Raw genomic sequence first — 17,380 nt, forward strand, 5'->3', positions numbered from 1 at the left:
TCTTTCTTGTCACCGTCACCCTCCTCTTTCTTGTCACTGTCACCCTCCTCCTCCTCCTCTTTCTTGTCACTGTCACCCTCCTCCTCCTCTTTCTTGTCACTGTCACCCTCCTCCTCCTTCTCTTTCTTGTCACCGTCACCCTCCTCCTCCTCCTGCATCTCCTCATCTTCATCCTCTTCTTCGTCCTTCTTCCACTTCTTTGTCCCGGTCACACTCTCCTCTCCCTCCTTCTGTGCCTGTTCGAATAACAGGCGACCCCTCCTGGCCTGCTCCATTGTCAGGTCCATGGTGTAAAACTTATCCGACGTAGCCGTGTCGTGGCACATAAGGCGCGCCATGGTTTTTCGCTCCTGGGAGTCTTCCCCGTGTCTGTCTCTGGCCTGAAGCAGACAAAGGCATAAAAGACAAAAGAGCAGAATGCAAAGTTTAGGTGAGGTAAAAGTGAGCACAGTAGATCAGTTACAGTATTACATTAGTGTAATTTCACTTACAAAGGTCGCCACCACGCTCCTCAGACTGGTGAAGGTCGCTTCGCCGCTCAACTGCATGTCCGACCATGCGCGCTTCACATACTTTGTCAGGTTCCTGTCCGGCGAGAAGGTTGTGTTGTGAAACACATACATTGACGTTTTGGTACCTTTCGCCCACTTCGTTTTGAGGCGGATAATTTCCAGGAACCAGCCGTATTCCTGGTCGCTGAGCAGCAGCTTGGCTGTGCCGAAGCTCTCGTTGGTTTTATGGTCCTTCACCTATTCCGAATCAGAATCACAATGAAGTTTACACATACAAGGAATGTGCCTTGAATATACTTTGAAAAAAATTGTAGAAATCAAGTGTTTACTTTGAAGAGGTAGTCATTTCTCTCGGGTCCGTACACTGCCTGGCTGAACTGCACGTAAGTCATGTTTAAGAACACTCCAAGCCGGTGACCGTACAGCGAGGCCAGGTAGGCAGTGACGTACCCGAAGAGGTTAGACTGGTCCAGGGAGGTATGGCGCTTTTCCAGTCGAGCTGCAATGACAAGGGAAATAAAATATGTATTCGTTCATCCATTTATTTGAATTGCTACATCACCCTGTTAATTATAACAAATGTATTATAACGTACAGAGGAGTTTGGGGATGGCCACCAGTGCCAATCGGCGGCACTCCTGGAGCTCCTTAATGGAGTGCATGGTGGCATCTTTCTTCCCCTTCACCCTCATCTGATGGAGGACCACCGGGCGCATCCAGGATTTGATGGAGGCCTTCAGCTCCCTTACGACCCTCGTCAGATCCGTCTTGCTGAGGCGCGAGGAAGGAGGCGGGGTCTCTTGTATGAAAACCACAAACTGTCTCATGTTTTTGAGGTAGTGTAAGGTGGTTGTAAGAGACATCTGGTTTGATCTCAGAGACTTCACCCATCTACAGTACAAAGACATAAGCACAAAGAGAATCATTAACCCTCCTGTTATATTCTTTTGTTATGCAACAGCAATAATATTGTACTGTGTAGTTTGTACCTTTTATTACCATCAATTAAATCAATATTTAGTGTCAATTGTGATATTGACCTGTGTGTGTGTGTGTGTGTGTGTGTGTGTGTGTGTGTGTGTGTGTGTGTGTGTGTGTGTGTGTGTGTGTGTGTGTGTGTGTCTGTGTCACACATGGGACAACAATTGAGCTAAAAATAATTGAGTCACGTACAGTGTTGTGCTAGTTACTGAAAACCAGTAACTAGTTACATTACTAGTTACTTCATTTCAAAAGTAACTTAGTTACTTTACTGATTACTTACACCAAAAAGTAATGCGTTACTGTGAAAAGTAACGTTTTAGTTACTTAAAAAAAGGGCTCCCAAAAAAAAGAAGCTCCCATTAATGCCCTTATAGCCTTCATTTAAGTACTGTTATCGCATTGGAGAATAATACAATCTGTTGATCAACTTGACATGCATTTGCATCACTGAACTCTGCTAAGCAATGTGGTCTATACAAAAACAAAGATATGTTTTAAAGTGCCAATTTATCGTCGTCAGAGAGCGATTCCGGTTGATACATGGCAAAGGCTTTCACAAAGTTAGAGCCGTTATCAGTAACCGTGGAGGTAACCTTTGTTGACACTCCATACAAAGAGTGAATGTGGTCAATCTCACTAGCAATAAGATCGTACGTGTGCCTACCCTTTATCCTTTTACAGGCCAACGCAGCTTTCTGACGTTGTAAAGTGTTTGGGTTTATCCAGTGAGATGTTATCCCGAGGAAGCTTCTGTTGTGGACAGACCAAATGTCTGCGGTGGTCGAGATGTATTCCAGCCCCTTAAATGTTTTCTTTAGCTCGCTATCCATTTTGGTATATTTTTTCTCCAGGTAGTTGGAAAACGTTTTGCGTCCCATATGCCGTGTGCCGCCCGGACATGGTATCATGCTTACTAGCTCCCTGAAAGCGGGTGACTCCACTGTAGAAATAGCCTGCACGTGTTCAAAAACATACCGTGCAATGGCTTCATCCACTTTCACCTGACTAGCAGTCCCTTGGTTGAAATCCAGCCGCTGTTGCTTGGGTGGAGGTGGAGGTGGGGTGGCGTCGGATGGCTCTGAGTCTGTGGTCTTAACTAATAGCTTCGTCCCAGCATGTTGTTTTTGCAGATGTTTTAACAGATTGGAATTGCTGTTTTGAGCAGTAGATAGGATCTTTGACCCCCCAAGACACAACTTACACTTAACTAACACATTCTTTTCTTTATGCTCGAGAAAAGTAAAATAGTGAGCATATCTCCATGCGGAGAAACTCGACTTGTGCTCCGCCGTCGCCATGATAGTATTGTTAGTAGGCTAACTAAACACAAACACGCCCACAAAGCGTCTCCGCATGTGACACAGGAAGTATCTAAGTACATTTACTCAAGTACTGTACTTAAGTACAGTTCTCATCTCTGTTCGCCTCGCTGTTGGCGCCGCTCACCAACGTCTGGGAGCCGAGACTATATAAAAAAAATAACGGAGTAACGCACCATGTAGTAACGGTAACTGAGTTACTGAATTAAAAAAATAACGCGCTAGAGTACTAGTTACTGCCAAAAATAACGGCGTTACAGTAACGCGTTAGTTTGTAACGCGTTAGTCCCAACACTGGTCACGTACCCCCGAAGAAGGCCCAGATTGCCCAGGAACTCCAGTTTCCTCAGGTCACTCTTTCCGTGACTCATCCAGCTGACGAACTGCCGGATTCTGTGCAGCTTTGATTGTACATTGTTGATGAGCTTTGGGGATGGTTCAGGTCCATCTTGCAGCTCCTTGAAGTCCTCCAATAAGATGTCTGGAAAAAAGATAGGGAAACAATCTGTTACTAGACGACTAACACAAAAAATGATCTCTATAAGGATCATGGCATTTATTCTACCATACGTTGGGAGAGATGTACTCACTGAAGACGGCGACATGGTCCGGGAATTTTGTCGACCGGAATGAAGGAGAGGAGGGGCCTGCTTCCGATGTCTGGGGGGGGGATTCCGATGTCTGGGGGGGGGCTTCCCATGTCTGGTGGGGGGCTGGGGCTTCCCATGTCTCGGGGGGGGCTGGGGCTTCCCGTGTCTGGGGGGGAAGCTTCCCATGTCTCTGCAAGCTGCCCTGAGGAGCCAAAGATTATGTTTTGTTTTGCTGCCTTCACATTTTTTCGGACCAGCGCTACGTATCTTTTTCTTAGTGTCCGGTTGTAGCCCTGGGAGAGCTCGAGGCTCTTATTCAGGGTCACAATGGTGGTTTTTAAATTGGCCACCTCGGCCTTCAGTTTTTTAATCGGGCCTTCCTCCTCTTCCTTCCCCTCCTCCTCCTCCTCCTCCTCCGGGCCTGAAAGGTTATGGCATATTACATTGTTTTTACTTAATATTGTATAACTCATGCATATGGAATATGAAATATGACTCAATTATCAATAAATAAATGCATAAATAAAATAAATATAATACAAAATAAAAGTTTCAATAATTAAAGAATTAAATGGATAAATACAAGAATAAATTAATAAATAGAAGTATAAATTAGTATTGATTGATACATTTATTTCGAACAAGTAAAATAAATAATTACAAAACAAATGTTGCAGTGCATACTGCATAGTCATGTAAGACAAATCAAAAAGAAAAAATGACATTTACAACAGCATTAGCAACATAAACTAGTGTTCGTAAAGGAGTGAGAAGAAGTATAATTTATTTAATCTCACCCCCTTATTTATTTATAATCTATAATCTGCAATAATTGTAATTTGTATGCATTATTATTATTAATCTGCTTTACCTGTTGATTGACATATATACATATAAATTCACATACATACACTGATATACATATATGCACACATACTACATATACACATCCATCCAATTATATAATACAGTTCAGTACATTACATGTTACTTGTTAGACGCTTTTATCCAAAGCCATATTGATTGGTGGACACATACTCAATACTGTGTACACATTCAAGTATAAAAAGCATTATGACAATACCTTCCGCCTGGTCCAGGTCCAGCCTGGACACCATTGCCACTGATGGATGTGTTGCCCTCAGCCTCCCCAAAGTAGCCAACATTAATTTCCTCTTGAGACCAATGAGCAACTTCGTTTTGGCTGCGGAGGAGAGCTCCGTGTGGCTATTTAGGTGCCGGTCCAGGCGGCTACCCTTCAGAAGACCACAGGAGGGGACAGGGCACTGCTCAGCCCTCACGTTGAGTCTCCCGCTAGCCAACATCACTAAATGCGCCCTTTCCTCCTTATTAAGTATTTTGTGTGTGAGCCGTAAGTGTTGGGCCAACGCCGTGTACTCTCGAAAACAGATAGGACATTGGCTGACCATAATTGCGATATAAGCGATATAAGCAGCTCTCTCTAAGGTTGTCCGGTGAAGAAAGAACTATTGAGCACATGCAACTCATATTTATAGCATCTGTGACTCCTCCTCTAAAATGGTGGCTAACTACATGTTGTTGCTAACCACATGTTGTTAAAGTCAAACCAAAGGTGTCATAGCATAGTCATTGAGTAATCAATAACCCAAGTGGAAATATGTGGGTTATTGATAACTCAATAACTGTCCACCAATCAATATGGGAGCCCAATTACCACATATTTCTATGTTAACGGGAGCTATTTCAATTAATATTTCCATTAAAAATGCTAACCGCTAGCTAGCCGCTAGCTAGCCGCTAGCTTGGACTACTTCCATTCGCTTCGTATTGATCTGTAGATGTTATTTAATCCATCGTTTGTCCAATTTGATGGTGGAAAAGCCAGGGAAATGTGCCGTAATATACTGAGAAATGTGTTAGGGTCTTCTCCTCTATTAGAAGCGAACCCGTTTTCGAAACCAGCCTCGGCAGTGTGAATTAATTATATTGGATTAAGAGATGGAGGATGTATCCGTAGTGTAATCCATTATTATTGGTCTCGTTGGAACGGGCTCGGAGATTCCATGCAGATTGGTGCCTCTTTTGCAAATAAATGTCAAAGGTTATGTCTTAAAATTGAACAAAACCTTCGGTTAAGTTCTTTTGAGAAGCTGCAGTGCTGCATGAGTGTTTAAAGGACTTTAAAAGGGGCTAAAGAGATCATTTTTTCACAGGGGACGTCTAAATAGCGCCCAGATCAGGAATCTGAAGTATGTAAACTGTAACCCACCCAGAATTGTTTTTCAATAAAATCTCAAATTCCTCTCATATTGCTGTCTGGAGTTTAGAATCTGACAGGCTTGTGGTGGGGGAGGGGAAGACAATGAAATGGCTCTTAGTAATGTACACGGAACAAAGGAAGGTCCGAGAGCTTGGAGCTTGGTCTCGTTAGAACGGGCTCGGAAATTACATGCAGATTGGTGCCTCTTTTGCAAATAAATGTCAAAGGTTATGTCTTAAAATTTTACAAAACCTTCCGTTAAGGCCTTTTGAGAAGCTGCAGTGCTGCATGAGTGTTTAAAGGACTTTAAAAGGGGCTAAAGAGATCATTTTTTCACAGGGGGCGTCTAAATAGCGCCCAGATCAGGAATCTGAAGTATGTAAACTGTAACCCACCCAGAATTGTTTTTCAATAAAATCTCAAATTCCTCTCATATTGCTGTCAGGGGTTTATAATCTGACAGGCTTGTGGTGGGGGAGGGGAAGACAATGAAATGGAAACTATTGTCAGACTCTGCATTTTTGAAGTTGATTATAGTATAGTTAGTACTATAGTTGTTGTTATAGTATTTTAGGGATATATCATAAGAGAGGGATAATGTGTGATAATGTGACATGATGTGTCAGGGTGAATGTCTGAAATGCTAATGTTATGCTAACCGCTAGTTGCTAAGCTAACGGGAGCTGTTTCAATGTATTTTTCTCACGCTAGAAGTCTTGGACTACTTCCATTTGCTTTGTATTGATCTGTAGATGTGATTTAATCCATCGTTTGTCCATTTTGATGGTGGAAAAGCCAGGGAAATGTGCCGTAATTATGCTAACCGCTAGTTGCTAAGCTAACGGGAGCTATTTCAATGAATATTTCCATTGAAAATGCTAAGCTAGCATCACAGCCATTGATCCGTTTTTTGAGACTTTGCACACGTTTTGCTCACGCTAGAAGTCTTGGACTACTTCCATTCGCTTCGTATTGATCTGTAGATGTTATTTAATCCATCGTTTGTCCAATTTGATGGTGGAAAAGCCAGGGAAATGTGCCGTAATATACTGAGAAATGTGTTTCACAGACTTCTCCTCTATTAGAAGCGAACCCGTTTTCGAAACCAGCCTCGGCAGTGTGAATTAATGATGTTGGATTAAGAGATGGAGGATGTATCTGTAGTGTATTCCATTATAATAATACAATTACTTATTTATTTTGCTCATTGAAATTGTTACTTGTTAAAGTGAGGCTGAAAGTGACGTCACTGTTGATACAAGGACACTCCTTTCGTTTCCCGTTCGGAATATTTATAATGGACTTTCCCGCACTAAGCTTTAGGCGGCAAGGTGGCGCACATGGATAGGCGTTGCCCCTTGGAACCCGAGTCGTCCAGTGAGACTCCTCTCTGTCTTCAATGTCAATGAATATAAAATGGGACTAATATATATTTAGTTAAATAATTTGTGTTTTTTGCTCATTGAGTAATCAATAACTGAATTTGATATATAGTTAATTATTAAATATACAACTATATTAAACAACTTACCTCTGTACTTATAAGTAGTATTTTATCATTTTGGAATTATTAAATGTAAAACACATCATTTGTGTGATTATATCAAATGACTTATAAATAATATTTAATATTAAACTCCAGTTTCTGAGTGCTAAGAGCTAACGGCTGTGTTGTTTTACTGGGGCGCTCATTGAAGATGACGTCACGGCTCCACCTACACTGTCAAATATTCGGTAAGTGGGACCCCATATTGCGTTGACGGACAACCCGCAACATTAAACATATTCGGTAAGTGGGACCCCATATTGGGTTGACGGACACCCCAGCAACGTTACAAATATTCGGTAAGTGGGACCCCATATTGGGTTCACGGACATATTGAGTAAGTGGGCTTGCATATGGTCCTGGTGGACACTCAATGACTTATCATGAACTAGCTTTGACATATTGAGTAAGTGGGCTTGCATATGGTCCTGGTGGACACTCAATGACTTAACATGAACTAGCTTTGACATATTGAGTAAGTGGGCTTGCATATGGTCCTGGTGGACACTCAATGACTTAACATGAACTAGCTTTGACATATTGAGTAAGTGGGCTTGCATATGGTCCTAGTGGACACTCAATGAGTTATCATGAACTAGCTTTGACATATTGAGTAAGTGGGCTTGCATATGGTCCTGGTGGACACTCAATAAGTTATCATTAACCTACTCACTCAATCAATCATTCAATCAAATCTATGAACTAACTTTGAAATATAGACTAATGGCGCATTCACGCTCCCCCCCCCCCCCTAGGACCCCATATTGGGTAGACGGACATCCCCCACACATTACAAATATTCGGTAAGTGGGACCCCATATTGGGTTTACGGACCCCCCCCCCCCCCCCCATATTACAAATATTCGGTAAGTGGGACCCCATATTGGGTTTACGGACACCCCCCCCAATAATACAAACATTCGGTAAGCGGGATCCCATATTGGGTTGACGGACACCCCCCCGACATGACAAATATTTGGTAAGCGGGATCCCATATTGGGTTGACGGACAGCCCCCGACATGACAAATATTTGGTAAGCTGGATCCCATATTGGGTTGACGGACAGCCCCCCCCCCATGTGTACAAGAACATCAATACATATACGTGGTAAGTGGGAACCCATATTGGGTTGATGGACACCCCCATCCCCCCCCCCCATATGTACAAGTACATTAAAACATATACGTGGTAAGTGGGACCCCATATTGGGTTGACGGACACCCCCCCCCCCCGACATGACAAATATTTGGTAAGTGGGACCCCATATTGGGTTGACGGACAGCCCCCCCCCCCCCCATGTGTACAAGAACATCAATACATATACGTGGAAAGTGGGATCCCATATTGGGTTGACGGACACCCCCCCCCCCGACATGACAAATATTTGGTAAGTGGGACCCCATATTGGGTTGACGGACAGCCCCCCCCCCCCATGTGTACAAGAACATCAATACATATACGTGGAAAGTGGGACCCCGTATTGGGTTGACGGACCCCCCCCCCGCACGAAGTATAAGTACGCGGGTACGCGAATACTCAAGTTTTGTGGCTAAGGCGTCCCCCGGCAGCATAACATGCGGGCGGCGTGCTCCCGAGAACGGAGCAGTCCTGCTAGCATTGGAAAGCAGGCGGAAACAAATTGATTGTTTAACCCAGGAATAAGTGTTTGCAAGGCGGGGAAAGTGTTTCTGCAGCCCCTCCATAACGGTAATAATGATTAGAAATCATTTCCAGGGCAGAAAGCGTTTTTTAAAAGTGAAAACACTATTTTAAACCGTTTAAAAAGCACAACGTGATTTGAGTGCAGTTCTTATGTGTCCCCACAGGAGGGCGATCAGCCAAGGGAGCACAGTGCATTAACAGTTAAAAAATACCATTTAAAAAAAGGCAAATCAATGGATTTAAAGTGCAGGGAAGCTCCGCACCACACACAGGTACATTCCTAAATCCCCACAATAGTGACAACGGTGATTTAAACTAGTTTATGAGGGGAAAAGAGTGCTAAAAATCAGATTAACCACTCTGGTAAAAGTCTGATTGTTTCGGAGATCCATAGCAATGATACAATGAACCATTTACATTCAAAAGTATCCATTTAAAATTCATTTGTAGGGGGAAAAGTGCAGAGAGAAGCCTGAAAATGCCTCTCCAGGACCCCGGGGAGCTCCCAGGTGCTGGAGAGGGGGAGACAGGCTCACAGGCAGGCCTGGGGACCCCTGCAGAACCCACAACTGCTGGGCATCGACATTGGAGGTGAGCAGTTCGCCTTTCAGCACCCAAACTCGGCCCTGGGACCTCCAGCCCCTCTCTGACCCAGCTATAACAAGCCATTATCCCTCCAAACTCTTTGCTTACGGCCATACCACCCTGATCAGCTAGAGGCGCTAGTGAGTCAGTGTGCGGGATTGGACGTAGAAGAAGAGGATTGTGTGTGAGTTAGACACAGTGGAAACGTTTGTTGGGAGAAAAAACGAACTCGATTTTGTTTTACTTTGAACAAAGTAAAGTTCCCCAAACAGCTTTAGCCATCTGGGGGATAAATACAGAGAAGAGTCATGGAGGAAATGGTGGAGAAAGCGGGAGGAGAAGAAGGGAAAACGGCTGTTAGTAGCAGGAATGCTACAAACATTGTTAGCAACGAAGCTGCTTGCAAAAGTGGAGCCAAGGAGCATATGGAGGACGGGAAGAGTGTGGAGAAGGAGAAGAAAGGTGAAATGAAGACAACTGTGGTGGGGGAGTAGGTGGAAAAGGGGGTGGAAGGGAAGAAGACGGAGGTGGTGAAGCAGATTGAAGCTGGAGGAAGTGCAGGAGGAATCTCGACGGAGCCGAAAGGACAAAAAGTTTGTGGAAAGCGGGTGGAAAAGGGACAGAACTGGTCCAGCATCATGGAGGAGGATGCGGTAAATAAAGTAGTGGAGGAAGTATCGGGGAAAAGTGCCCAGAAACTCAAGGAACCGGCTGAGGAGGAGGTGGAGGATGTTCGAGTTGCTGCTAACTCCAACAAAGAAGTAGAGTTTTTTTTTTAGAGTGGCTGGAGGAAGTGGACAACAGAGGAAAGGAGCAAAGAAGGCTGGAGAGGACGGGGAGAAGCAAAGTGGAGGTGAGGCGGGAGGAGAGAAGGAGAACGGACAAAGAAATGACAGTGGTGGAGAAGGACGGAGCGAGGCTGGTCAGGGGAAGGGAGGGAGAGGGGGAGATGGACAGAGTGCGGGTGCAGGAGGGGGGAGGAGAGAGGGGGGTGCGGGAGAATCTGAGTACCGGGCTGAACTCACACTGGGGGTGATGGTAGAGGGGGGGTTGGCCAAATGAACTATGCTGGATTTGCTGGTGGGGATTCAGGATGGGTGTGGAGAGGTGCTTGGGTGCAGGGTGAGAGAGGCAAAATATGAGATCACTATGAAGCACTGGGGGGGAAAGCAAAAATTATTGGAGGGATTAAGGGTGAAGGGGGTGATGGTGACGGCAGAAGAGATCACGGCGAAATAAATTATGGTGTCTTTTATGTATATGCCGGTTTATATTGATGATGCACAAATTATGTTGAAGCTATTATCATGGGGGGTGGAGGCTGTGTCACCTATCAAAAGGATATTCATAAGGGGGGCAAGGGAAGAGACACGGGTGGCTGATGGGACACGGTTCCTAAAGGTTAGGTTGGGGGAAACCGTGACGTCACTGCCATATTCGACACAGTTTCGAGTGCAGGGGGGCACTGAATATGTAAGGGTGATCCATGACAGGCAGGTGGCGGTGTGCAGAAACTGTCTGAGGGCGGGGCACATTTTTAGAGAGTGTCCAGAGATTACATTTTACAGGTGTGGGGGTTTTGGTCATTTTGCAAGGGATTGTGCTGGGGAAGAGAGGGAGGGAAGGAGAGAACAGACCAGACCTGAACAGGAGGGGAGGGAGAGAGGCAGGATGTGGAGGAGGAGGAGGAAGCGGAGCAGGAGGTGGAAGAGGTGGATGAAGAAGAAGAAGAGGTTGAGGAGGCGGAGGGGGAGGAAGAGGAAGAGACTGAAGAGGTGGTGGCGGTGGTGCAGAAAGAAGCAGTTGGGGAACAGAAGGAAGGAGGGAAGAAAAGACAACATGAGGTGGTGGTGGGAAAATGAGGGACCAAAGAAAGTGGGGAAAGAGACGGGAAAAAAGAAAAAAACAGAGACAGAGAGAAAGGAAAGTCTGAATGGCAAAGGAGCGGAGAAGGAGGGCGAGACGGTGACGGTGGGAAGAGAGGGGACGGAGTAGGAGTCCGATGACGCCTGGGAGAGAGGGATCGGTGGTCGGGAGAGGCGTCTCTAGACCTACAGGGATACCTATAAGAGGGAAAGTGAGTACTCGTTCACAGACAGAGAGGAAAGTGAAAGGATCCTTTGGAGTTTAACTGGAGGACGAAAGGTAAGCTGAAGGAGAACTTTGTGAATACTCCAATGCTAATCCTTTTAAAATAACAATGGTGGAGATTGTATCATTCAACGGCTGTGGCCTGAAAAGTAAGGACAAGCGTGAGCAGACATTTTTGTTTTGTGCGGGGGATATGAATTGCATTCAAGAAACCCACTGGGACGAAAGGTGTGTGGATGATGTGAGGAAGGAATGGATGGGGGATGTGTTTGTCAATAATGGTGGGGTTAATGCAAAGGGGGTGGCAATTTTAGTGAGAAGTGGGGTGGAGAAGGTGAGAGAGGTAGAGAATGATGGTGAAGGGAGGATGATTGGGATTATGTTTGAATACTTGGGTGATGTGTTTAAATTAGTGAATGTGTATGCACCCAATGAAGAGAGAGAGAGGAGGGTGTTTTTTGAGAGTCTGGATGGGAAATGTGGGGGAAACTGTATGGTGGTGGGTGATTTTAATGTATGGTGTGGGAGGATTGATGTAGCTTTGGGGATGGTGTATAGAAGTGACGCTTCTAGGGGAGCACTTAAAACATTTATGAGAGTGAATGGGTTGAAAGATTAATGGAGAGAAAGAAACATGTATGGGAGGGTTTTTTCTAGAAAGCAGGTGGTAAGGGGGGTGTTAAAGCAGAGTAGGATTGATTTTATGTTATGTAATGCAAGCACGGGTGAGAAAATTGGGTTAATGGGGTACAAGTCAACTACTTTAAGTGATCACGGGGCGTTTTATTTTTGTTTGAGGAGTGAATGTGGGGGAAAAGGAGGGGGTGTGTGGGGCTTGAATGGGTTGTTGTTGAAAGAGGATGAGTATAAAAGGGAGATGATTGAATGTATAAAGGGTAAAGGGAGTATGGAGGTGGAGGATGTAGGTGAATGGTGAGAGGGGTTAAAGGGGGAAATAAAGAGGATTAGTATAGATTTTAGTAGGAAAAGAAATAGGAAGGGTAGGGAGAGAGAGAGGGAAGTTAGGGAGGAGCTAGATAAGGAGGCAGAGAGAGTAGATAGGGAAGAAAGTAGGGATTTAGGGAAATATAATGGGTTAGTAGATGAGTTGGGGACAAGAGAGAAAGAGAAATTCATGGGGGCTATAGTGAGGAGTAGGGCAAAATATTTAGTCGAGGGAGAGAAGTGTACAGGTTTTTTTTTAGGGTTAGAAAGGAGGAAGCAAGGGAATAGTTATATTAGAGAAATAGAGGGGAAGGAAGGGGAGTTGATAAAGGATTTAGTGGGGGTAGTGGTGAGAGTAGAAGGGTTTTATAGGGAGTTGTTTAAACAGGAGAAGGGGGATAGGGAAAGTGTAGAGGAGGTAGTGGGGGGTTTAGAAAATAGATTGGGTGAGGAAGGTAGGGAATTATGTGAAGGGGAGATTGGAAGTGGGGAGGTGGGTTTAGCAATAGAAGGGATGGGGGTGAACAAAAGTCCTGGGTTAGATGGGTTGACTACAGAATTTTATGTTGTGTTTAAAGATATATTGGTGCCAATTTTAACCGCACTGTATTGCAAGCTTGAGGAGAGGGAGGAACTGCCGGCTGGCCCCTCCACGGGGGTGATTAGTATCTTGTTTAAGAAAGGGAAGAGGGAGAAGCTGGGGAATTATAGGCCACTAACAATGTTGAACACAGATTACAAAATGTTAGCACGGGTGTTAGCTAACAGAATAAAGAGGGTGATAGGAACGGTGGTGGGGAGCACACAGGCATATAGCATACCGGGGAGGGATATAGGTGATACCATAAGTAGTGTGAGGGAGTTGATCAATTATATGAAGGGGGGTGAAGGGGGGGTAGTGGTGAGTTTAGATTTAGAGAAAGCGTTTGACAGGGTGGATCACGGGTATCTATTTAATGTGTTAGAGAAGGTGGGATTTGAGGGTAGGTTAGTGGGGTGGATAAAAAGGATTTATAGGAGTGCGTGGAGTTGTGTTAAGGTGAACGGGGTTGTTTCGAATGTATTTAAGCTTGAGAGGTCAGTCCGGCAGGGGTGCCCTCTCTCAGCGATGTTATATGCACTCTCAGCAGAGCCAATTGCGGCTCTGCTGAGGAACAATGTGAGTGTTAAGGGTGTGGGGTTACCAGGGGGGAGGCAGAGTCTGATATATCAGTATGCGGATGACACTACAGTAACGGTGAGGGACATTGGGAGTGTAAAAGGGGTTTTAGAGAGTGTAGGGTTATATGGTAGGGCTTCAGGGGCAAAGGTAAATATAGGGAAGTCAGAGTATATGGTGTTAGGTAAGGTGAGGGTAGGGGGTGTAGAGATAGGGTTAAAAGAAAATAAAAGGTTTTTTAGGGTACTAGGGGTGAACTTGGGTATAAGTGATATAGAGGGGAGGGATGTACAATATGAGGGGATTATTAATAATAGGAAAAAGGTGTTGGGGTTCTGGAGGGTGAGGAAATTAAAGTTGAGGGGGAAAGTGGTGGTGGTGAATAGTTTGATTATGAGTAAGGTGGTTTATGTAATGAAAGTTTTAGATGTTCCAGACAGAGTAGTTAAGGAAATAAATATTATAGTGAGCGAGTTTTTGTGGGATGGGAAAGGGGTTAGGATAGCGAGGGAGGTATTAGAAAATGAGTATAGGGATGGGGGATTCAAATTAATTAATTTAGAGAAGAAGATAAGGGTGTGCAGGATTAGGACAATGTTAAAATATTTGGGTAATAGGGAAGATCATGTTTGGAAGGTATTTTTGAGGGAGGGTATTAGCAGGTGTGGTGGGTGTGGGGATAGTGGAGTATTTATGAGTTTTACAAAAGGGAGGATGATTGGTTTGAGTGAGTTTCAGAAGGAGGTGATGAATGCATGGGGAGAGTTTGCAGAAAAGGTATGGTATGAATGTGTGAATGTGAAGCAGGTGTGGATGCAACCAATTTTTATGAATAAAATGATTGTGAATGAGGGGAAGGTTTTGTTTAATCTGCCAATGTGGAGGGCGGGGTTTAGGGTGTTGAAAGATTTAGTGTATGAATATGTACCGGGGTTTATGAGGGCACAGGTGATAGTTGATGAGGTTAGAGGGAGAGATTTGGTGATGGGGGTGGTGACAGCGGGGAATATTTTAGATAGTGTAAAGGAGGGTATGCCGAGTGAATGGAGAAGGATGATTGAGAGTGAGAATGTGGAGAGTCGGGAGTGTGATGTAATGATGTATGTGGGTGAGGGGATGTATAGGAAAAATGTACAGGAAATGAGTAATAAAATGATCTTAAAAACGCTACTTAAAGAAAAGGCGTGGGAAAAGGTGGTGGTGGGTATGGATGAGAAAAAGATGTGGATGAATCTGAGAGTGAAAGGGAATAGTGTGGAGTGTGAGAATTTTGATTTCTTTTTTAGGCATAATAGGGTGTTCAATAATTTGGTAATAAGTAAGTTTGATTTAGGGGTGACGAGAGAGTGTGGTGTGTGTGAAACTGAGGTAGAAAGTTGTATGCATGAGTTTTTTGAGTGTGACAAATTAAAAGTGTTTTTAGTGAGGTTGAAAGAGTTAATATACAGATGTTGGAATGAAAGGTTGGTGAGGTGTATGGTGTGGAAGGAGCTGTGTGTCATGTCTCGCAAATTATGTTAGTTAGTTTTTGTCTGGGTCTAGTGATTTTCCCCTTTATTTTTGAATAGTAACCTTCCCTCTCGTTTCAGATACTCTGACCTCCCTTCCTTGTGTGTCTCCCACTCCTGTGATTGTCGACCCCGCCCCTGATTGTTTCCACCTGTTCTCCATTACCTGGTGTATTTATTGTCCTCGTCTCCCTTTGTCCTGTGCCAGTTCGTTTCGTTCCTTGTGACTACCAACAGCATTAGCAATCCAGGATTAACCCCAAGCAGAGCTTTGAGCCACGTCTTGTTTAAGTATTTTTGTCGTTCATGCTCCTAGTGTTTTTCCTCTTTAAGAGTGATTTTGTTTTTGTACCACTATCGTTGAGCTTTGGTTTGAATAAAACCTTTTTTTTGTTAAATTCTGTGAGTTGTGCATTTGAGTTCATACCCGTTTAATCAGTCGTAACAGTACGAACTGGCCCACTGGTGAGCCGTCTTTCCACGGCAGACTTTCCTCCCCGCAAGTTGACCAACATAAAGGTAATCTGCCATGAAAGAAGTAACTCTCAAAAAGTGTTAATTGACTCTGGGGCTGACGAAAGCCTGATGGATTGGGGATTAGCTCATGAACTGAGACTTAATACTGAACTTTTGTCGTCCCCTTTGAAAGCCAGTGCTCTGGATGGCAAACTTCTATTTCATGTCACACACAAGACCGAACCCGTCACTATCATGATTGATGATCATTGTGAACTCATGTCGTTTCACCTGTTTAATTCTGCTCAACATCCTCTCATCCTAGGTTTTCCCTGGCTAACCAAGCATAACCCCTATGTTGATTGGCGGTCAGGTAAAATTAAGGGGTGGGGGCAGGAGTGTTCACAGGATTGTTTTAAGTGTGTGGGAAACATGGCAGTAGGAGGGGTTTCTGGGGAATGTAGTACCGATCGGGTTACTAATACTCAACATAGCCTGGACCGCAAGAATCAAACCCCAGATTTAACTTCTGTTCCCCCCTGTTACGATGACCTGGCCAAGGTATTTTGTAAATTGAGCGCCACCTCCCTTCCTCCTCATAGGCCGTATGATTGTGCCATCAATCTGTTACCTGGGGCTCCAATTCCGAAGGGTAGGTTATACTCCATCTCGGGTCCGGAGAAGGAGGCTATGAAGGAGTACATTGACACCTCTCTTCGTGCAGGTCTGATCCGCCCGTCTTCCTCCCCGGCTGGGGCGGGTTTTTTCTTTGTGGGAAAAAAGGACGGGTCCCTTAGGCCATGCATTGATTATTCTCCTTTAAATGACATTACGGTAAAGAACAGGTATCCTCTCCCCCTCATGGCTACTGCTTTTGAACAACTTCAAGACTCTAACATTTTTACCAAGTTAGACTTGCGTAATGCCTACCATCTGGTGAGAATTCGTGAGGGGGATGAGTGGAAGACTGGTTTTAACACACCCACAGGGCACTATGAGTATCTCGTCATGCCATTTGGTCTCACCAATGCTCCAGGAGTTTTTCAAGCACTCATTAACGATGTTTTAAGGGAGTTTTTAAACCGTTTTGTGTTTGTATATCTTGACGATATTTTAATATACTCACCTGACAAAGACTCTCATGTTCACCATGTACGTCAGGTCCTCCAAAAACTCCTGGAGAACAAACTGTATGTGAAGGCAGAGAAATGTGAGTTTCATGCTAAGACTGTATCCTTCCTAGGCTTTATCATAGCTCCTGGTCTGATCCAGATGGACCCGGCCAAAATCAGTGCGGTGGCTAAGTGGCCTACACCAGACAACCGCAAGGGGGTGCAACGTTTTCTAGGCTTTGCTAACTTTTACAGGCGCTTCATCAGAAGTTTCAGCGCCATTGCTTCTCCCCTTCATGTTCTCACGTCCCCTCAGTTGCCTTTTGTATGGTCTCCTCAGGCCGAGGAGGCTTTCCGCCGTCTCAAGGAGAGGTTCACCTCAGCCCCCATCCTCATCATCCCCGACCCAACTCGTCATTTCGTTGTAGAGGTTGACGCCTCAAATGAAGGGGTGGGGGCTGTCCTGTCGCAGCGGTCCAAGGAAGACAACAAACTTCATCCCTGTGCCTTTCTCTCCAAGAAACTCTCCTCTGCAGAGCGGAACTACGACGTGGGGAACCGTGAGTTGTTGGCGGTAAAGATTGCTCTGGAGGAATGGAGACATTGGTTGGAGGGGGCTCAGCTCCCTTTTATAGTGTGGACCGACCACAAGAATCTCGAGTACATTA

General features: G+C 44.7%; 1 protein-coding gene across 1 annotated transcript; it reads right to left on the minus strand.

Moving 5' to 3' along the window:
• Positions 1-15: 15 nt before the first annotated feature.
• Positions 16-3,720, minus strand: LOC307032825 (uncharacterized protein; the record flags this gene model as incomplete). Its single annotated transcript, XM_079671102.1, has 7 exons — positions 3,406-3,720; positions 3,122-3,296; positions 1,108-1,403; positions 842-1,011; positions 492-749; positions 77-380; positions 16-29 (listed from the first exon to the last, which is right to left on the minus strand). The coding sequence occupies exons 2-7, from the start codon at positions 3,184-3,186 to the stop codon at positions 16-18; spliced, it is 1,107 nt and encodes a 368-aa protein (XP_079527228.1). The 5' UTR covers positions 3,187-3,296; positions 3,406-3,720.
• Between the last annotated feature and the right edge of the window lie 13,660 nt (positions 3,721-17,380).

Source organism: Notothenia rossii, assembly GCF_949606895.1.
Source record: "Notothenia rossii genome assembly, chromosome: 3".
NCBI lineage: Eukaryota > Metazoa > Chordata > Actinopteri > Perciformes > Nototheniidae > Notothenia > Notothenia rossii.